The 22,982-nt window shown below is 39.5% G+C and overlaps 1 protein-coding gene across 3 annotated transcripts in view; it reads left to right on the top strand.

Annotated features, from left to right (window-relative positions):
* LOC103029134 (cyclin-dependent kinase-like 5) overlaps positions 1-22,982 on the top strand; it is a 145,844-nt gene that overhangs the window by 27,223 nt on the left and 95,639 nt on the right. For all 3 annotated transcript variants that reach the window (XM_049486404.1, XM_049486406.1, XM_049486405.1), the window contains exons 2-3: positions 3,027-3,244; positions 20,658-20,692. In XM_049486404.1, coding sequence (XP_049342361.1) covers positions 3,181-3,244; positions 20,658-20,692 — 99 coding nt within the window. In that variant the 5' untranslated portion in view covers positions 3,027-3,180. The remainder of the gene's footprint in view (positions 1-3,026; positions 3,245-20,657; positions 20,693-22,982) is intronic.

Below are 22,982 nucleotides of genomic sequence, written 5' to 3' on the forward strand. Positions count from 1 at the left end.
AATACTAAAAATGTAAGTATTCAATGAGATATTTCTCAAAAGCTTCATTGCACAAGTTTATTACCAATTACAGTGTTATTCTAGAAGCCAAGGCAGTTTCCTTCTTTCTCCAGTTAACAAATAAATTTAGTTCAGTGTGCATTAAAATGATCCTTTAAGCTACAGTGTTAATAATTAAAATCACTACAGTTACTGCTCTTAAAGTTTTTTAACCTCGTATCCAGAGGTGTAGGAAGTTTTTTCACGTATGCTGAATAAATGATTCTGCACTCAGGACCGATTCTGGGCTAATCGGGTGTACGAGAGGAGCTTTCATTTGTCTCTGTTCTGAGTAAATAATTGCTGTTTGCTGTTGTTTTTCTTTTTCACTCATATAGTGAGGAACAGCAGCAGGAGTTCCTCAGATTAAGTTGTGTTCTCATTTTTCTCCAGGCAGGACAGAATGTTTGACTTCACAGAGCTGAGCTACCATTACTCCAGTGTGTTAGCTTGTAATATTAACTGGCTAGCGCAAGCTAGCAAGATGTATCTGCTTTTTTGACTGTATGTGAAAAATGCCTACGGTTTCAATTTCCCCTTCCGTATACTAGATGAACGGGCATACCACACAGCACTATTAAAATTTTATACAAAAATCAGGATCTTGTCAAGGTATATGTTTATGAAATGGACAAGTGCCTGTACTGTATGTTTCCACTGAGTGTTTCTACTGAATGTATAAAACCATTATATTTATACTAAACTAATTGTATTTATATTTCTTTTGTTGCAGTAGTATATTCTTAAAATAATTCAATTAAATTCAATGTTTTGTAATATTGCCAAGCATATTGTTATCGCCATTTATACAACAGTTAGTTCCGACCTCACAATCTGATTGTTTGACAAGTGTTCTAGCCGTGATGATATTCGTGACAACATCACGGCCTTCTCACACTAATTTGGAACCACTCCGCCGACGCGTTGCCGAGTAACGGCGTATACACACAGTACAGTTTTGAATCATCGCCTCCACCGGCACCAGCAGCAGCGTTTGCTTAGCACAGGCTAGCGCTCAGCCACGGCACACTTGCGCGCAGCCCTGACTCGTGGAGAAAGGGAAGGAAAAACGCTCGGCTAATGCCGTCTGACAGCCAGAACGATAACTTAACCAGCCAGGCTAGGCTAAACTAAGTTAATGCTGAGCTAAAGCAAGCTACGCTGACTGGGAATTTCCGAAGCGCGGATAGCTTGACTCCGGTCATCTACCCACAGTCCAGCCACCGGCAAGCTAACCAACACCACCCAGCAAAACAAACAGAAATGCTCAAAAAAATGCGTATTATGAGAGTATTAGCGTTATTTCACTCTCCTAACGTTACTATCTTCGCTTATTACCAAGTTTGCTTTCAAGCTAACTTTCGTGGTGTTAGTCTGCTTGAACCATACACTGTTTTGTAGTTAAGTTGTGGTGGAACTACTTTTTGGCGGAAGGCACAGTCCATATTAAAGCAGTTCTTTGATTTATTTTCTTTATTCATTTTGTAAAAATAAACTGTTGTATAAAAGCAATAGAACACTCGAGGTCGTGTGTTATGATGTTATTCGTGATAATACACTCCTTCTCGTGTTCTATTGCTTAATTAACCCACCTCCACCCATGACTGCTGCAATGGCAGGTGGAAGCTAACATGCTCAGAAATATTTACACTAACTGCTCTGTCCACTCTGGATGGTAATGCCTTCTATGAGGTTTTTCTAGTACAAACATGACACTGTGGAACAAGGAATGATAAACATCCATCTGCCATCCATTATTAGACCTCCCTTAAATGATGAGCACCCTGGCCAGTGTTCACAAGGTAACACTTCACAACTTACATACATGTTGGCAATTTACATACTGATGTCCCAGGACTTTTGGCATATCAGGGGATGTGTCTAAAATAAGCAGTGGTAATAGTACTGGGTTAGCAGTCCTGGCACTGCTTCAGATTGTATCTGTATGAAAAGTAATGGTGTCGCATGTCCCTAGCGGAAAAAAAGCACTACCTGTGTTGACACTTTACAGCTTTGTCTCAGGCTGAATTACTTCGTCATCTTCATTCAGGAGTGACAGCGAACATCTCAGTCCTACTCTCTCTCACACACACACACACACACTATGCAGAAGCACACTGTTTACTTCCTAAGAGAAATTGAATGTCAAGATTTATCATACTGCCCAAGAGGATACAGAGAAGGAGAGAGAGGTTTGTGGTGGTTTGTGGTCTGTGTGAATAAGTTTGTGTGTGTGAAAATACTAAAATATCTCTTCTGTTGTGAGATAGGATGGGGAAGGGTTTAATTTAAAAATAAGTATGAAATTCATACAAAAAGAAGGAATTTCACATCACTGTGTTCATTAAAACAGCTCCAAAGTCCAGTATTATTTATTAGGAGTCTGATTTAATTCAAAGCCAGTTTCACAGCCAACCACATGCACTCAGACTCACAGGGATTCTCACTGTCATCATCACCCGAATTCTAAACTGTCTTCTCCTGTTGTGCACTTCCATTTCTCAATAAAAACCTGCCTTGATCGGGAAATTGCTGGTTCAAATCCTGTTTATGTAGCTTGAAATCGGCTGCCCTGAGAGACCACAAATGGCCTTGCTCTCTCTGGGTGGGTAGATGGTGCTCTTTCTCCTCCTAATTTCAAAGATGATGTCAATCAGCATGAGGCACCTGTGAGATGATGTGTCGGAGCCGAGCGTGCTGTGATGCTATTTGGTAATGCTACATCAGCAGCAGTTCAAAAAGAGGCGGAGTCTGACTTCACGTGTCTCGGAGGAGGCATGTGCTGGTCTTCCCCCTCCTGGTGTTGTGGCATCACTAGTGAGTTCCAGGACACTTCTGTAATAATGATGATTTCAGGTGAAGTGTTTGTCTATTAATTCATTAAAAGCTTAGCTTTTAAACTGTCAGCATGTATTCACTCTGACATATGAGCATCTAGTTCTGTCCAAATCTGTCTGGAACTAACAGTTTCTCTGATGTGTCCACAGATGCGAGTGTGCGCTTAGAGGAAACATGCGGGATATTTCGTGGCCCACACTGATTGGACCACACGGTGCCATGCTGCCTCATTCCCTGTAACCCAGACGACAACCAACTTGCTTCTTAAACTCCGTCTCTCCTGGCCAGCGGCCATTTGTCTTGATGAGGACCCCTGCCATTGGTGATGTGATGAACAAGTTTGAGGTGCTTGGCATCGTGGGGGAAGGTAAGTCTTCTCTTTATTTAAAGCCAAAGCAGAATGCAGTGTTATACTTTATTCCCTTATTAGCACAACACATAAAGGAGATTTATTTAACAAAATAAAATGTAATAATAAGAAAGAATAAAGATTAATGTGTTTTTTAATGATCTGTTGAGGAAACCAAGCAGTAATAAACCTGTAACAATATATGATTTGTTTTCTGAAAACCATCACAGTGCATCTGTGTTAATATACTTATTTAGTTTTTAAACAAAGTGCTCTAAGAAAGTTCCATTTCTACACAGAAAGCTTCATTTGCAAAAAGCAAGTTCTGGTTCCCCTCACAGAAATGTCCACTTTCACACAATACAATCCAGTTTCACACATAACAAACCAGTTCCACTCAGACTTCTCAAATTTTCCACTTGTATGTATGTATGTATGTACATGTATGTATGTTTATAGAGGATAAACTGTATTTCTGTGCTTTTTATAGGATCTGTTTATTTCCATGAACAGGACCCTATATAGAACCTGCTGGTCTGTAGAAAGCTGCCTTTTTTATCATCTTTTCTCAGTCCACCAGTCCATACCTCATCTCCTTTTCGTTCATCTACACTCCGACACCATTTTTTTTTTACATTTTGCATGAGGATTTGGGACAAAAGTGTCTGGGGACTAAGCTATTTTTACCCCTCTCTATTCATCTAGTTGACCCTGATACCCTGCTAACATGCAGAGAGGAGGCTGTATAGACTTTAGCAGGTATTATACATAAATAAGGAGCTACAGGATGCTGTTGGAAGGATTGTTTTTTTGCCCAGGAGACATTTGAAATGTTGTTTGGTGCACCTGGTTACAACATTTTCCATGTTTTCCATGTCAACAAAGATGCAACATTTTGATAAAGTTTAAGAAAAAACCTTCTTACATTTGGTAAATGAATAGAATTTGTACTGTAAAATTATAGTAAATATCCTGCATTTAAGTGTTTTGCTCATTTAGTGTCACTATAAAATGCAATCACTACTCTAGCACTACTCTGCTGGCTGCTTGCAGTATGAGGTGCAGCTCTGTCCATGCCCATATGTTTCAAAAACAAATCAGCCCCTCCTGTTTTCATCTCATTGTCATCTCAAGTGTCTTTCCATATCCAGTGTGTGCAGTCTCTGCAGTGTGAAAATGCAACACTGAATGCTGAAAATTTGCTGTTGCAGCGCAGATGTTCCTTTACTATGTGGAGTCGCCATGTGTGTCTGTGTGTGAGTGTGTGCAACCAGATCACAACATTAAGACCCCTTTCAGTGAACCCTGGGCCACAATCTGTTAGTGTGGACCTGCAAACTGTGTGTAAACAGCATGGAACAGGCCGTGTCCATGTGTCCGCGTGTTGGGCGGGGGTGGGGCAGATTACGGTGAAAGTTGGTGACGTAATTAATTTGATTCCAAGTTAATCGCATGCCTTAATGCTTAAATGTTAACAGCTCTATAATTTTTATAGACTTTTTGTTCTTAAATAGGAACTGAAAAAGGTTTTATAAAATTGTATTTAAGATGTGCCAACACAGAAACAACTAGTACAGTAAATTATTTTTTTATATCGACAGTGCTTATATTTTAGTATTATATTTAAATAAAGGTGTAAAATATGAAAATCATTTACACATGACTTCTTTACAGGTTTCAGGACTTGGTGGCCTGAGTGAGCAGTGCACATATTTATACCCATCTAATCCTGTTTTGCCAACATCTGTGACGTGGGTATGTCGTAGAGTGACTAATCAGTAGATGGGGTGGTGGATTTCGCAGCATTAACTGTAGTTTTGCCCAATAAATCCGTCAGTAAGCAGTGACAAAAACATCAGAGAGGGCCGTGCTAATTAGGATTGCATGCTGAAGTGAATTAAAGGCAGATTGAGATGATTTTTTGACAGGTTGCTGGGCTGATATAGACGATGTGTTTACTGTGTTTCTTTGTGGCTGAGCTGAATTACATAGGATGATTTTTAATTATGACCAGAGGCGGGTACAGCAGTCAAGGTGCAGGGAGATGATAAAATGAGCGCTTGGTGGAACGAAGGATCTTTGCTGCTGTGTGTGTGTGTTTGTGTGTGTGTGTGTGTGTGTGTGTGTATTTTAGCTCATGTTTTGGCAGTGATTATGGCTTACTGTGGGTTCAGCTGTCAGAGGAGCAGATTTGAGTCTGTTTTTGGCCACCAGCGCTACCATCTCTTTACCCCCGCGCCTCTCCACACTGCCTTATTAACTCATTTCATTAGAACACTGCTCCGCACTCATGCTGATGTTTGCATATCGCCTGATGAATGCTAATAGTTTAGTGTATGTGCTGACCATAGTTTGCACCGCACTGGATCTGGAGCGTGTTTGCGAGCTGAGCCACCGCCAAAGAATTCCTCTCATGTACCACTCCCAGGCCTGTGTACAGTGTAAGCCTTTTAAACCTGTGAAAACACTCAAACTCTTCAAATCCTTCCACACCTTTCTAACACTGATTGTTTAGCCCACATATGTCACCAAACAGGTCTGGAAAGCTATTTATGCTCTCGTTAAGTTTTCACTTTTACTCTTTGTCTGTGTTAATGAGAACTTGATCCCTTAAACCAGGTTAACACTCAGGAGTCTTAAGGTAATCTTGTATTGGTAGTATTTTAAAAAAGTGTTGATCATGTGATGTAGCACATGTAGATGACATATAAGCTGCGGTCCAATCTGAAGGGAGCTGCCTAGGTAGTCATTGCCTTCAAAGGCAGCTCCCTCGTTCGGCAGCATTTTCACCCATAAGGGATCTTATAAGGCAGCGCGTTCGGGACACGCTCTGGAGTCAGCATACGTCATCACGTCTAGCGCGCTGTGCCCGTGAGCTGTTTATAAATAACTAAAGTTAATGATCACTTACCTCGGGATAAATCAGTGGCAAAATGCAGCGGCAGCTATTTCTCTTTTACTCATCCAAATATTACATATATTTAAATATTCATGATTTACTTTAATTATACACTTTTCCTCACTTCATTCTCAGAGTATGGTCAGTTTTATTTATGTATTTAATTTATTTTTGATTAGATGCTTCATAGAAATGCATGAGTAATGAAACCATAATATAATAAATATTTTGTATGAGCCATCAGAGCTAAATTATCAAACTAAGCTACGTTTCACACAATAGTACATTCATATACAGTCAGCTAATTTATCTTTACCTTTTAGTTGCATAAAACACATGATTACCCACTAGTTGAGATGTGATACTACAATAAGCATAGTGACTATAAAACACAGCAAGCAAAAATAATAATGTTAAGAGAGAAAACTTTATTACATTCAAAGAAAAAAATATATATTCATAAAGGGAGCTAATGCTGCCTCCAGCCGGTCTGACCAGCGTTCACCTTCCCCGGCCCACGTTCATCCCTGTGGAAAAAATAAATCTGAATTAGTAACAGCGGTTTATGGAGAACACGCTCATAATTCCACTATTTACACAATTAATCACTCAGTTACAGGTAAATCTAGTTATTCCCTCTAACAATTAAACTGTTTACGCATTAAATCACTAAATTACAGGTTATTCTACACGTTTACACTATTTACACAGTAAATCACTTAGTTATACGTAACAGTGACTTAAAACAGTTAAAACTTTTTATACTGGACGGCCAGGGTATCTTTGTTTCCTAGCGGGGGTTTCCTCAGCGCTGCAGCCGCGTTTGGTACTCTGTAAGTCGGCTAGATGCGTGTTAGCTTACCCGGTAAATTAGCGCGATAAGCTAACGGTAGCTTCCGCCGGTCAGGTCTTACATTAAATGAAGTACAGGCGAAAACAACGATGGAAAACAACTTAAAACAGTCTAAAATATGCTAGTTTGATAAACCCACGCAGCGGTGAGTGGAAATACAGGAGGGAATTACTTACATTTGTTCAGAAACTCCGTGGCAGGCCGGCTCCGTCCGCCATGTTTTTAAATCTGAGCGCTGGAACTCTGAGCTGGTGAAATGCATCATGGGATTGCCTTCGCCGTGAAGGATACATCTCACGCTGCCTTCAGAATTGGGGTAAAATAAGGCAGCTGCCCAGGTAGGCAGCACATGCCACCTTCCGAATGGGACAGTCCTTTTCTCGGGAGCGCGCCTATGCTGCCTGAAAATGCTGCCTAGTTGGGCAGCTCCCTTCAGATTGGACCGCAGCTATTGTTCCAGAAATAATTGCAGTAAACTATATTCTTCTAATTTTAACATAATTGTAGGCCACTAATATTATGATTATTATACAGCTGTTAATTATAATAATTAAATATTGGGTGTAATTTGAATAATATAATAAAAATATATATTCTTAAGAATATTTAGCATATTTTTCTCTCTATAGGCCCACTGGATTATAAGGCACACTATGCGACACTAAGAAGAATCAAGAGTGTCGCCATGTTTCCCTTCTCGCCACTGGGTGGTGGTGGGGTAACTACAGTAAAGCTAAGCTACATAAACAAAACTATGGAGTCACATCAATGTCAAAAGGTGAAAGCGCAGAAATAGTCACGGGCACAAAAATACCAGGAAAAAAAATTAACCAGCATGTTTTAACATTTTGCATGTTTAAATTAAGTTATCGTGAGCACATATGTGAAACTAGCGAACAAAAAAAGGGAATCGTGTGCGCGCTGAAGAAAATGTTGCTCTCAAGCCTAATTTTTCTACTCTCGGGTAGCTTGTTTTAACATGATAAACGTGCAGGCTACAGTCCGATATGCTCACCTCTGAACAGTGAAAGAGCTAGCGCATAGTGCTGTTAGTGGCCAATGCTAATTCTCCTCCAGCAGTGCTAGCCAGGGTTAGCAGCAGGCTACATGCCAATAATACTCACCTTTAAATGGTGAAAGAGCTAGAGCATAGTGCTGTTAGTGGCCAATGCTAATGCTGCTATAGCAGTGCTAGCCAGGGTTAGCAGCAGGCTACATGCCAATAATACTCACCTTTAAATGGTGAAAGAGCTAGAGCATAGTGCTGTTAGTGGCCAATGCTAATGCTGCTATAGCAGTGCTAGCCAGGGTTAACAAAAGGCTACATGCCAATAATACTCACCTTTAAATGGTGAAAGAGCTAGAGCATAGTGCTGTTAGTGGCCAATGCTAAAGCTGCTCCAGCAGTGCTAGCCAGGGTTAGCAGCAGGCTACATGCCAATAATACTCACCTTTAAATGGTGAAAGAGCTACAGCATAGTGCTGTTAGTGGCCAATGCTAAAGCAGCTCCAGCAGTGCTAGCCAGGGTTAGCAGCAGGCTACATGCCAATAATACCCACATTTAAATAATGAAATAGCTACAGCATAGTGCTGTTAGTGGCCAATGCTAATGCTCCTCCAGCAGTGCTAGCCAGGGTTAGCAGCAGGCTACATGCCAATAATACCCACCTTTGAATGGTGAAAGAGCTAGAGCATACTGCTGTTAGTGGCCAATGGTAATGCTGCCATAGCAGTGCTAGCCAGGGTTAGCAACAGGCTACATGCCAATAATAACCACTTTTGAATGGTGAAAGAGCTAGAGCATACTGCTGTTAGTGGCCAATGCTAATGCTGCTCTAGCAGTGCTAGCCAGGGTTAGCAGCAGGCTACATGCCAATAATACCCACCTTTTAATGGTGAAAGAGCTAGAGCATACTGCTGTTAGTGGCCAATGGTAATGCTGCCATAGCAGTGCTAGCCAGGGTTAGCAACAGGCTACATGCCAATAATACCCACCTTTAAATGGTGAAAGAGCTAGAGCATAGTGCTGTTAGTGGCCAATGCTAATGCTCCTCCAGCAGTGCTAGCCAGGGTTAGCAGCAAGCTACATGCCAATAATACTCACTTTTGAATGGTGAAAGAGCTAGAGCATAGCGCTGTTAGTGGCCAATGCTAATGCTGCTCCAGCTGTGCTAGCCATGGTTAGCAGCAGGCTAAATGCCAATAATATTCACCTTTAAATGGTGAAAGAGCTAGAGCAGAGTGCTGTTAGTGGCCAATGCTAATGCTGCTATAGCAGTGCTAGCCAGGGTTAGCAGCAGGCTACATGCCAATAATACTCACCTTTAAATGGTGAAAGAGCTACAGCATAGTGCTGTTTGTGGCCAATGCTAAAGCAGCTCCAGCAGTGCTAGCCAGGGTTAGCAGCAGGCCACATGCCAATAATACCCACCTTTAAATAATGAAAGAGCTACAGCATAGTGCTGTTAGTGGCCAATGCTAATGCTCCTCCAGCTGTGCTAGCCATGGTTAGCAGCAGGCTAAATGCCAATAATACTCACCTTTAAATGGTGAAAGAGCTAGAGCATAGCGCTCTTAGTGGCCAATGCTAATGCTGTTATAGCAGTGCTAGCCAGGGTTAGCAGAAGGCTAAATGCCAATAATACTCACCTTTGAGCGGCAAAAGAGCTAGCACTTAGCGTGGTTAGTGGCCAATGCTAATACTGCTCCAGCAGTACTATTCAGGGTTAGCAGCAGGCTACTGGCCAATAATATTCACCTCTGAATGTTGAAAGAACTAGCACTTAGCATGGTAAGCGGCTAATGCTTATGCTGCTTCAGCAGTACTAGCCAGGGTTAGCAGCAGATTACTGGCCGATAATCGTCACCTCTAAATGGCAAAAGCACTAATGCTTAACGCAGTTAGCGGCTAATGCTAATACTGCTCCTGCCTCACTGAACTTCACTGAAACTCTTGTATTATGCTGTAGTTCAGCAGAGTGACTTCACTGCTTCTTACTACCTGACTGGTAAAATTCATGCATAAGACACACTGGTGATTTTTTTTTGGAAAAATTAAAGGAATTAATAGTTTTATTGTCAATACTGCATATGTACAGGACATACAGAGAATTGAAATTACAGTACTCTCCTTACCAAAAATTAAAGTAAGTACAGAAAATAAAATGATAAATATAAAAGAATGGAAGACACTATATGTACAATGCAACAAGGACACAGGTAGACATACGTGTGAGAGAAAACAATAGTGCAATTGTGATGGGGGCGTGAAATGACAGTACAAGTATAAACAGAACCCGTATAACAGTAGTGCAAATATAGTGTTATAATAGCTTAAGGCTGGTAAAATGAATGAGTGCGTAAAGTCTTTAAGAGTTCACAGTTCACAGGTGTGACAGAGCAAGTATAAGCAGTAGCGCAGGTATGGGGTGTATGAGCGCATGTCCATACATAAAAGGTCCAATACTGTTTTGGTGGGGGGTGGATGCTGGTCAGGATGCTGAGTGAGTGTGTGCTGGGGGCAAGACTGGAATGGGAGGTAGAGCAGGGAGAGAGTTCAGTATCCTCACAGCCTGATGGATGGAGCTGTTCCTCAGTCTGCTGGTCCTAGACCCGAGATTCTGCAGTCTCCTCCCTGATGGCAGCAGGCTGAAGAAGCTGTGTAGTGGGTGGGTGGGGTCTCCTGCAAGGTGGAGGGCTTTCCGTGTGAGGCGGGAGCTGTACAAGTCCTGAAGGGAGGGGAGAGAGGTGACAACAATCTTCTCAGCTGCTCTCATGATGGGGCAGGATGCTGTGCAGGCCCCGTACCACACGGTGAAACATCTGGTCAGAATGCTCTCAATGGCCCCCCTGTAGAAGCTGTAGAGATGCTGTTTTGCCCTCCTGGCCAGTGATGCTGAGTTGGTGCTCCAGGAGAGGTCCTCTGTGACGTGCACACCCAGGAACTTGGTGCTGCTCACCTTCTCCACAGCAGTTCTGTTGATGAACAGAGGAGTGTGCTGTGTGTGAGTTCTCCTGAAGTCCACAACAATCTCCTTGGTCTTCTCTGCGTTCAGAGTTGCGTTGTGTTTACACCAGGAGGCCAGGCGGCTCACCTCACTCCTGTAGTGTGACTCATCGAGGTGTGTACTGGTGTGCAGTCGTGGGTCAGCAGAGTTAACAGAGGAGGGGCAGAAAGATGATGATGTAGGTCTTTGGAGCTGATCTGTGGGTTGACTATGACTGTTCTCACCATCCTTCTCCTCTGATTATCTGAGATTTTTCATGCCTGTGGTCTTCCATTTCCTCACTATGTGCCTCACAGTAAAAACTAACAGCTGAAATCTCCAAGATTTCATTGGAGACTTGCCCAAATGTATGTATCTTTTGTTTAAAGAATTATTATTTTTTAATTTCACTTTTCAAATATCACTGTGTTTTATGACATATTTAACTTTATACACATTATACTAGGCGCTATGTCTGGTAGCATACAAGATCTCAGATTCAGAAATATTGCTGCTCTTTATCTAATTGTATGAAGGGAAGTGTCACAAATGCCACCCCTCCGGCCACCCTGCTGGCTGGCAGAGAGACATGGTCATGCTAGCACGAGTGATCATTCACATCAGGATGCATTTCACTGAGGAGAGGGGCAGCTCACTCAGGCAAACTAATCACATCTCTTGATCACTCAGCAGGACACTGTGTGAGTGTGTGTGTGTGTGTGTGTGCGCATGTGTGTGTGTGTGCATGTATTGAGGGGATGACAGCCTTGCTCATCAGTGTGAGCTGATGTCATTGAGTCATTGTGGAGAGGTCAGGCAGTGATGTGGATCTGCCAGAGAGAAGAGAGCAAGCCTGTCGCTTTTACTTAACATGCATGAGCTCTCCCTCAATCCAGCCGTTTCAGTAGCACCACATACTGTATTTACTGTTCGATACATCTACAGCATTTACTGTATAGTCCAGTTATATACCCTATACATTATTTATACACTACACATGTTTTGCATTTTCTGCTGGTAAACAGCTTTTTGATTGGACGCATGGTTTTCGTCTTTTTAATGCACACTACCATTTTATTTTCATCCCCCATTACTCCTTTTTATTTTCAGCCATACATAACCCCAATCTCTCTTTGGTCTGACAGCCAAAATGCTTCTTGTAGTCCTTCAGCGCAGGTGACCAATCTCTCATTCACAGCCATACTAAGTTGCACTCATCTCTTTGTTGTGTTTTCATCTCTTTTCATTTTGTTCAAGTGTTCTGTGTCCTGACTAGAAGCTGGTTGTTGTGGATAGCCAGAATTTAGTACTATACTTAGTTTTAATGAGTTTGTTAATCCTGGTCTCTCCCCTAAAATTATATGATTTCCACAGGATCCAGCTGATCAGCTAATAAACTACACATTATAATGTTAAACATTATATATATGTGTATGTATATATGTATGTATGTGTATATATGTGTATGTATGTATGTATGTGTATATATATATATATATATATATATATATATACACACATATATATATATATATATATATATGTATATATATATACATACATATATATATATATATATGTATATATCTATACATACATATATGTATATACATATATATATATATATATATATATATATATATATATATATATATATATATATATATATATATACATACATATATACATACATATATATGGGCTGAGCCCCGGATCTTTACATACCCAGGCAACTCCCCTGCCCAAGACCTCAGCTCTGAAAGGCAAACTCAACATCAACAGTAAAGATCAAACCAAAATAAAGTCTAAGATTTAAATAAGACAGACTCCTCCTACATTCTCTCTAATGATGGTTTGATTACCTGCAGCTAATGTGTGGCACCTCATTCTGATTCTAATTTTACAGATTATTACTTCAAGTAGTATTTAATGTGGGGTGTTCTAATTGTATTTTTATGACATACATATAATAGACATTTCTTAGGCTTTGTATGTGTGTTAAATGTCTCAATATTGTTCAAATACAAATGAAATGTTTGTTTGTTTAAATGTGTTAAAAAAGGAAAATATTTTCATTGGTTGCTAATATTGCAAGTTTAGCAAACTGGATAGATACTATACTGGCCATGCGATCACAGTAATAAATGCAGTTTCATTTGGCTTTTTGGTCTACAAAGTTTAAAAAAATAGCAGGTTTAAAATGTGTAGCGCTCCCTTGAGGAAAAAACTGTGGCATACTAGCAGTTTAAAGTAATCTGCTGTTGAGTTCTGGTGTTGTGCATCTACTAGAAGATCTTAATTGCCATAAGGATTTTAGCTTCTGCCTCAAATTTCACAACCATCTATCCTCTGGAGAATGATCTCATCAGTTTAATTAGGCTCTTTGCTGCTGTTCGAGTGCTAAAAGGGTTTGAGGCTGAGTTGAGAGCGTGAGAAACCAGACATGTTGCTTGAATCTGCAAATGAAAATGTGATGAGCTGCTTGTCGCTGGAATGGACAAGTGGCAGCACACATCCACAGTGAAAAGTGGAGGTCCGAAATGTTCCTTCAGTTCACACATGTAATCACTGCAAGTCTACATTTAGATCATCCAGGACTGATTTGAAAGTCCTGTGGTCAAGATTTAAGGCAGCACTTTGCACCGAGCAGTGGGAGTGATTTTGGCTTTGCTTTGATGTAAAATCGGTGAGATTGGGTCCTGCGTGCAGCTTAAAAAACAGCAAACATGCTGAGTGTATGTCACTGTTTTCCTCACAGCATGCAGTGTGTGGAAATACCTATATATAATGTGTCTGAGGTGGAGCAGTGAGCCAGATGTTTTTTCTGTGCTTTTCTGAAATCAACACAGGGTCAAAAACATACTTACACCCACTTAATAATAATTCAGTGATGCCATTTAATTTGCTCTTGATCTTCGACTACATCTTCGACTACATCTGGAAGCTTAACTGTACCCACATTAAAATGGTTTCATTAATAGCACTTGCCAAATAAAAAGTTTAATAGGAAAGTCCAAGGAGCTCAATGAAGACAAGTCAGAAATGTGTCTTAGAGCTAATTTTAAACAATTGAGAGAATGTTTTCCAGATAAGGATGAAGCCTAGTCCTGGACTATACAGCATTTTGAATGGAGATTTTTCATTAAAAGGAATAATACAAATACAAATAATGCAAATAAATACAAATTTTAAATCAACATTTAATATAGATAAATAAAATATGTATGTAAAAGAAAAAAAAATTAAAGGACCATAAACATTGATACATAAAGAGTAAAGAATTTATATCTTATGAAGAAAAAGATAATATTAGTAAAAGTAAAGTAAAATGTTAAGACAGATTAGAAATAATAAAATTAATAATAATAAACTACGAACATCGGAATCCAAATAAAAACATAAACAACTAATTTGATACATTAATAAATATAAATGAATTAAATGAATAAAAAAATAAAATAATAAAAAAGATAAACTCATTAAAAAATAATTTAAAACATTCACAGGCTTTCTGATGGTGCGCAAAAAATAACTGACATTAGTTTCAGTTTCAAATCATGGAAACAGCAAAGCAATATATTAATATATATATTAATATATATTTCTAGCCTGGCCTCAGCTCTGCACTGCGAAAGAGACGAGCTCAGCGCTTTTTGCCTGATTCTCTCCTGGTTAAATAACAGTAAAGATGATTTGAACTATACTTGATCTGATGCTATTTATTAAAACGAATGCTGTACCCTGCTCTGCATTTCGTGGCGCTCTGCCGTGCTACGCCATGCCGTGCGTGCGGAATTTTAGAGCGCTGGACGAGATCTGAATTAAAATATTTAATATTTTAATAAATGTGACCGGGTGAGAAGAAGCGGACGCTATCATATAGCTTTATAGATCTGTATATTTCACATGTTTTAAAGTTTTGAATAATTGATGGACAGCACGAGACAAGAGTGCGATGGCAAAGTAAAATAATATAAATTTATGTTCAGTTGAAGTGCTTCTCTCTTTTCATTTTTTATTTCCAAAACTGCAGTATTTGAGTGAGAATAAGCATCTGTTAGAATTCTCAAACAGCAGAATGCCTATATCTTCTATATTAAGCTACAATTATTAAATCCATGTACTGAACATAACAGTGTTCAGTGCTCACAGTGATCTGTGATCCAGTTCTGGCTGCGCAGCTACATTTTCCACCGCCAAGATAGAAATACGCCAGAAATTTACCTGAACGCACATCACTTCCAGACCACCACCCCCATCTGCGTTAATATATTCCAAAAATCCAATGCTATTTTACTGACGCGAGCGCACGACCTGAAAATGGACTGTTGACGGGGTGTAAGACGGCAATACGCCTCGCCGCGTGCCTTGCACAGGGTGTACAATAAGTCCCCTAATCTTTGCCAGGGAAACAAATGTTGCCAATGTAATCCTATGTTCCAAGTGAACTCAGATGTTGTAATTTCAGAGTTTTAGGTACAACATTTTAACTGGAAGCCCCTACAAGTTGTATTTTGTACTACTGAATACCAGTAATTGGAAGGTCTGGAAGAACACCTTAAACTTCAGCTTAAAGAAATGTTTATTCAGATGGTTAGTACCCACCAGAGCACAGGCCTGCCATGAATCAGAAGAGCACTGTCTACAGTTAAGAAAGTTTTAAACTGTGGTAGACTGAGAAGCTGCACCTTCAAACATGACTAAAGTTCACTAGGTGTTTGGAAAAGTAAAGGTGAGGCCTTCAACCAAGATCCAAGAACACCTAACAAACTGTTAAGCATGGTGGTGGTTGCAACAGGCTTTTGCACATTGCACAAAGTGTAAGAAATAATAGGAAAGGAAGACTACCTCAGAATTCATCAGCACAACCTCAGATCATCTGCTAGATGGTTGGACACAAATTGGGAGTTTCATCAGGCTGTAGAATGTGTAAATCATGCAAAAGTGTCAAGAATGGACACTAAACCAACGTTTTGGATCTGCTGTATGTCCACACTACAGTTCTAAATCTTTACACTGCTTCTAAACGCATCATCTGCACCTACTGCTGACACAGGTGTGTAAATGCACACACACACAAACATCCAGCATTCTGTCTGCACTAATGCTACAAACAAATAATCAAAACAGTATTTGAAAATCTAGTAGAAACTCTGTCCTGCATAGTAAAACTAGCTGCTTCAACGAATGCAGGAAAAACTCTTTTTAAGGCCCTTGATTTCAGAAGAAACAATAATTGAGCAGGTGGGCACAGCCAAAACATAACACTAAATGAACCTGAAATCTGCCACCAATATTTACATTATACAGTTTTGCAAAACAAAAGATTGTGATACTTCAGTATATCTGTATTTACTTACAGCCCTAGTTGCTCTGTGCTCATTCTGGTGGTGCTAGACTCAGTTTTACCCTCTGTGTCGGGTGTGACCTGCCTTTGATTAATTCAATTTGCAGGTTATCTCTCGCCTCTTGTGTGTGTGTGTGTGTGTGTGTGCGCATGCCAGCACTGATCTTTACTGGATAGGTTCCTAAGGAGCTCTCAGCGCTCTCACCTCCTCAGGGAGTTTCGATTTGTGCCATAGATAACGCCAATAGCATCTCTCCTGCCAAACCCCACCATTGCCTACTGTGCCCCACTTACACACACACACACACACACAATTACATATGTATGTATATGAAAACCATATGCACAGTGTTTCTGACACCCATGTTTAAAAAATCTAATTAGAACCAGCACCCACTCGTTTGACATACCTTTTGTTTTGCTTCTCACAGTACTGTAATGAATGTGGGGTCAGTGTCCTTAAGAGAGCTCGTTCACTTTGTTTACCTGAATGGCACATTCACTTGCTGGAGGTGACACCAAGCAAAAGAACTCAGCATTCTCACTCAGTGAACAATCAATCGATTTGTTCCTCCTGAAACACGCTCCTAGCTTGTCATCAAGGTGTTCTCACAACCCATTCTTTATCTTTCCTACATTCAATGACCTGGCAAAAGTAATGGAAGAGCAGTATGCCGTAAATTAATCATGAAGTGCTACTTGGTGGGGCAGCTTGGAAACATACAAACCTGTACAATTTGTGAGGTTTTATATTGTGAAAGAGGCACCAGGTGGATGTAAATAGTTGTGATCATGATGTGCGCAACACGTCATGTTGTAGTGTTTTGATTCTTGACACAATGAGTAGATACACAGTGTTCTGATATTCTGAGTGAACAGCGCTGTCTCTGTGTCTGTGTGAGTGACAGGCTGCTGCTGCCTGAGAAGTGCAAAGGGGAGGGGGAGCTGCGTAAACACAAGGTAACCTCATGGCCTCCGCGTGGCTGGGCATATGCTTTTTTGGTACAGTTTTGCGCAAATATTTTCTAGTTACAACTAACAAATCCTGCTTTTAATCCTCGAATAACGCTCTTATTTAACTTTTAAAAGGCTGTTTAAAGGGTCGATAATTGTTGTTTTGCTGTTTTCTACATATTTGAGTGATCGGCTGACACTTAAGCACTGACCTAGCTTTTGGTAAGTCCAGTTCTTTGAAGCGAAACTGCATGCGGGTGGGGGCTGGGCTGGTGACATTACAAGACCTGCCTTGTTTAATATCACAATATATATATTGTCGGAAAAAAATAAAATGTCAAATATTTCCAATATCGTGCAGCTCTACCTGTTACTGTCGTTTACCGCTGTCTCTTTGCTGTGAAGATGCTTGAAGATGAGGAAGAAGACACCGCAGACATTGCCTTAAGTGTAATACAATTATTTATTACAAAGACTAAGACAATATCTTCAAGGCTTCCTAGGCCAGCCTTGGAGAGAGATGTTTCCTGATTCTGATGTCCCCGCTCTCTCCCTAAGTCTCGTGGTCTAAACAGTTTATATAGCTTTCCACAGTCACTCCTATAGCTCTCATACCAAAACCACATTATGTTCCAACCACCCCATGTATATCTTCACCATATATGGAGACATGACCTTTTTAAAAAGTGGCATTGACCCCTCATGTGACATTCCAATCATATATAAACATGGACTTCGCAGAATAGTTCACCTGGACACATGAACCCATCTAGGCTAAAGGTCATTGTTCTTCAAAAACAAGAAGGGACAAACATCCATAGTACGAAATACACCTCAAAAGAAAATACATATGCCGAAAATATATACGTCATTACCTTTTCCTTCAGACTGATGGGAGTCTTTAAACGTCTTTAAACAGTGTCAGGACTATGAGGGCCCAATCACGCACCCTGCGCAAGGTGCGTGGTGATGCGCATTGCTATCATACCATCAGTTGCCATCAGTCAACAGTCTATTTTCACACCTTGCGCATGTGTCCTTAAAATAGCATTGGACTTTAGGATTTTATTAACGCTGATGGGCGTGGTGGTCTGGAAGTGGGGTGTGTTCAGGTAAATTCATGCTGCATTTCTATCTTGACAGTGGAAAATAGTGCTGCGCGACTGATCGGGATAAACCATGACAAAAGTCAACAGTCATCCACACAGCCAGAACTGAATCACCACGAGCACTGCGCTCCAAAATACCCCATACCATCACTTCTTTACCACAGCAAAAAAACACCTCACCCAGAGCCTTCAGCAATCAACTATAAAATAAAATATACTTAACAATCTGCACTATAAGTTATGATAAGTTATATTTGTTTCTTATTTATTTATATGTATGTTCAGTACACAGACTTAATAACTGTAGCTTAATATAGTAGATATAGGCAATCAGCAGATGCTTATTCTTAATTAAATAAAAACAATGAGAAAAGAGAAAAGCACTTCAACTGAACATAACTTTATTTCACTTTGCTATTATTATACTTTAATTTTTACAATTTTTTAAACATTTTTAAAGCACATTATCTCCCTGGTGTCTGGTGCTTCCCGTCAATTATATAAAACGTATAAAACATGTGAAATACACAGATCTATAAAGCTATATGTAAGTGTTCGTTTCTTATCACCAGTGCACATTCAGTAAAATTTTAAACATATTAATTTGGGTTAAGGATAGGTTGAGGTTTTGGTGAGCTTTCGCTACGATTTGAAACTGAAACTAATGTCAATTATTCTAAGAAAGCCTGGATTGTTTTAAATGAGTTTATATTTTATATTATTTTAATGTTTTTATTATTTTATTTTTTTTTATTTATCAAATTCGTTTTTTATGTTATTTTTTTAATTTTGATTCCCATGCTCTTAGTTTATTATTATTAATTTAATGTCAGTTTAAAATGTATTTTTATTTTTTATTTTATTTTGTTCCTTATTATTTATCATATTTTATCAAATATTTTCAATTTCTTTTAAACTGTAAATGCTTAGCAGCCTTGTAAATGACAGTCACCCTCAATGTATTCCTGAGTGTAAATAAAGATTGATTGATTGATTAATATTCAGTGTTGCAAACCCAACTTTTACATAAACAGAATAAAGAGTAAAATAACAATTCTCTTATCTTAAATGAGCTGCTGGTGTATCTTCAGTCTGAACGCACAGGTCCGTATCCTCTGCTGAGAAACACAAAACTCAGTGCTCTTAAGATTCCAATGAACAGAAGTCAGCACGCACCTGCTTCTTAAAGGGAATGATTACTGGCACACTGATTGGTTAATTTTTACGTAATGCCCAAAACATACCAATGAATAATTAAGAGAATTAGTACATGCCTTTTGCGTCTTTGAAGCTGCGCAAGGTATATTTTTTTCGCCCTCACGATACTGAAGACACAGAACACGCCCCTAAATCCAGCGACGCAAAGCACAATTCACCAGTGTGCTATAGATCACTAAAATAGGGGCCCGAGATCCTGCTGTCCAAAAAGAAGCTTCTGCTCCCAAAAAAAGTCACCTTGAATATTGAAGTTTGCAACTGACCACATGAACACAGAAAAGTCTGCCTGGAGGAAAGTTTGTGATCAAATTATGATGTGGTTAAAGATGTTCGGAAGATAAGTAAATATGGGTCAATAAACCACCAAGAAGACAGTACTGACTGATCATGGTTTTGGTAGCATCATCTTTAGCACTTCTCGATTGCATAAAGTGGCTGGAATAATGAAGAAGGAGTGCAACCTCAGAATTCTTCAGTGTAACAATAAACCATCAGCTAGATATTTGGATGCACATTAAACACAGTGACTGTATGAGTTTTCCCCATGTGACCCCTAAAACACACACCAGAGGTAGTTTGTGAAATAAATAAAACAAGCTTATATGAAGCTTTTGGAATAGCCTTCTCAAAGTCCTTACTTGGAGTTGTGCTATGTGCTCCAAGAAGTAGAAATATTCTGTTTCTAAATTGGTATTGATAAATAATTTAAGAAATGCCCCAGAATGACAGAAATTCTGATTATGTTTGCTGATGTTAGGGTTAGGATGGGGTTAGATATAACATGTAGCTACATCATAAAGACATGTAAAGAGGACACAAATACAGTGCATGAACTTGTGTATGCAGGCATGTATTTGAAAGGCCTCTCATCTCATAATGATGATGGTGGTTTTACGGGTGATTTAATGAGCTGCAGATCATAACAAGATATTGTCATGGACACATTAAGTGGAAAAACTGGTTTCTATTTTACTTATCTGTTTTTTTTTATTTCTCTCTCTCTCTCCCTCTCTTTCTCTCTCTCCCTCTCTTTCTCTCTCTCCCTCTCTTTCTCTCTCCTGCAGGAGCATATGGGGTCGTGCTCAAGTGTAGACACAAGGTAAGAAAATTTTTCAGCTGTTGCCTCAGCACTGACTGCATTGTTTTAAACCTAGAGTCATATGTTGGAAACAGACCACCAAATGGATATTCCATTTCTAAAGTTGTGCTACCATTTAACGTTCGGCGATCCTCAGTGTTGCATGCATACTGACAATACGAGGAGGCCATCTTAAAGGCAATTCCTTTTTTCTGTGACTTCTGGGAATGTCACAGACTTTTATCATCACTGTCAAACAAAATAGCAACTTTACAGGAAAACAAATAAACATTTTTAACATTCAATAGAGGTCAGTGTAAAAAGCTTTTATTCCAAGTCATTTTTGAGCATTTCTGTTGGTGTACGACCAGCAAATCTTTAACTTTGTTATATCATTTTGTGTTTTGTGTTGTGTGTGTGTGTGTGTGTGTGTGTGTGTGTGTGTGATGAGCGGGGGTGTATGCCCACAGAGCAGTGGTAGCAACACACCAGAAAATCTTCTTCCTTACTTCCAGACCACCACGCCCAGCAGCGCATATACACCGTGTACCAAAATATTATGCAAGTGATATTTTTCTCAGATTTTCCTAAATGGTGAATGCAAATGACAGTCAGTTTAATTTCCAAATAATGACCCGTTAAGAATAAATCCAATTTTATTAAACAAACCTCTCAATGATAACTCAATAAAAAATCTCAAAAAATGTTTCACATTATTGTTTTGTTTAAAAACATTTTATAGGTTGAAAAGAACTGCATATGGTAATGTTTTTAAATTGCATTGCAAAAAGCATTAAGTGGTCACATTTACCAAAATCAAAAGCTATTTCAATCAAAAACATCTTAACAGGCCATTTTACATGTTAGCATAGGACCCTTTCTTTGATATCACTGTGAATTGTCAAGCATGAAGATGATTTTGCAGCGGAAGGCATGGTTCTGCACTATTTCACGCTTTTCCTATATTGCTTGAAACCTGTGGCCTGCCAAATAATGTGGAACGTTTTTTTTTTAAATGACTGTCATTATTGGGAGGTTTATACAATAAAACTTAACAGGGCATGGCTTTATAAAAAATTATACTGATTGTAATTTGCATTGACCATTTAGGAAAATCTAAGAAAAATATTACTTGCTTAATGATTTGAAACAAAGATGCTATTTAAATGATACACTGTTGACTGAGTATTAGATAGCAGTGAGCACAACATCGTGCCTTGCACAGGGTCTGCCTCAGTCTACCTCACACTACTTAGCTCATTCTCACTCTGCCTCACTCTAGATCACACTACCCCCCTTTACCTCTCTCTGTCTAAGTCTCTCATCTCCTGCTCTCGCTTGGTAATACCTTTTTTGTAAGACAAAGCAATCTGCAATTTTCTTGTGTAAATACAGCTTTAAGCACAGCTTAGCGGTCTTTGAAGGAATGCATTGAATGTGTCAGTTTAGCACTGCCAGTGTGTACTGATAAAATTGATGGCCTACATTCATTCAGCTGTGAATTTGGGTCATTTAGGGATAACATGCTTGATTTAACCAGGTTTAAGCCTTGATGGACAGCAGCGACTGATGAATTGACCTATATCTGTTGCTTATTGGTAAGTAGGAAAGAATGGATGCACACCTGAATAATTTATTTTTGACAGGCTTAACAGTAAACAGATCCGTTAAACAGCATTTCATTGTGATGGTTAATAGGGAGGTTGATAAAATATTGTATGTATCAAATTATCATAAATATTTGTTTGTTTTACAATACTGTGTATTTTTTTAAAGAGAGGTGTTTGGTGTCTAAAAATGGTTTATTTAGTGTTGTGCTTAAACTTTGGCGACAAGATTACAGTATTGTACTCTGCGTTCAGATACTACTGTTCTGATTGCATTAAAAAACATTTTCTTTTACACTGATCTTATACAGGGAGGTATAGTGAGAGAGTGAGGTAGACTGAGGCAGAGAGAGGTAGAGTGAAGTAGAGTGAGGTGGAGCCAGGCAGAGAGATGTAGAGCAAACTAGAGTGAGGTAGACTGAGACAGGGAGGTGTAGTGATAGAGTGAGACAGAGAAAAGTAGAGTGAGGTAGACTGAGGCAGAGTGAAGTAGAGTGAAGTAGAGTGTGGAAGAGCGAAGTACAGCAACAGAGAGAGGTAGAGCGAAGTAAAGTGAGGTAGAGGAAGCTAGACTGAGGCAGAGTGAGGTAGACTGAGACAGAGAGAGGTAGAGTGAGGTAGACTGAGACAGAGTGAAGTAGAGTGAAGTAGAGTGTGGAAGAGCGAAGTACAGCAACAGAGAGAGGTAGAGCGAAGTAAAGTGA

Source organism: Astyanax mexicanus, chromosome 13 (genome assembly GCF_023375975.1).
Source record: "Astyanax mexicanus isolate ESR-SI-001 chromosome 13, AstMex3_surface, whole genome shotgun sequence".
In the NCBI taxonomy this organism is placed as follows: Eukaryota; Metazoa; Chordata; class Actinopteri; order Characiformes; family Acestrorhamphidae; genus Astyanax; species Astyanax mexicanus.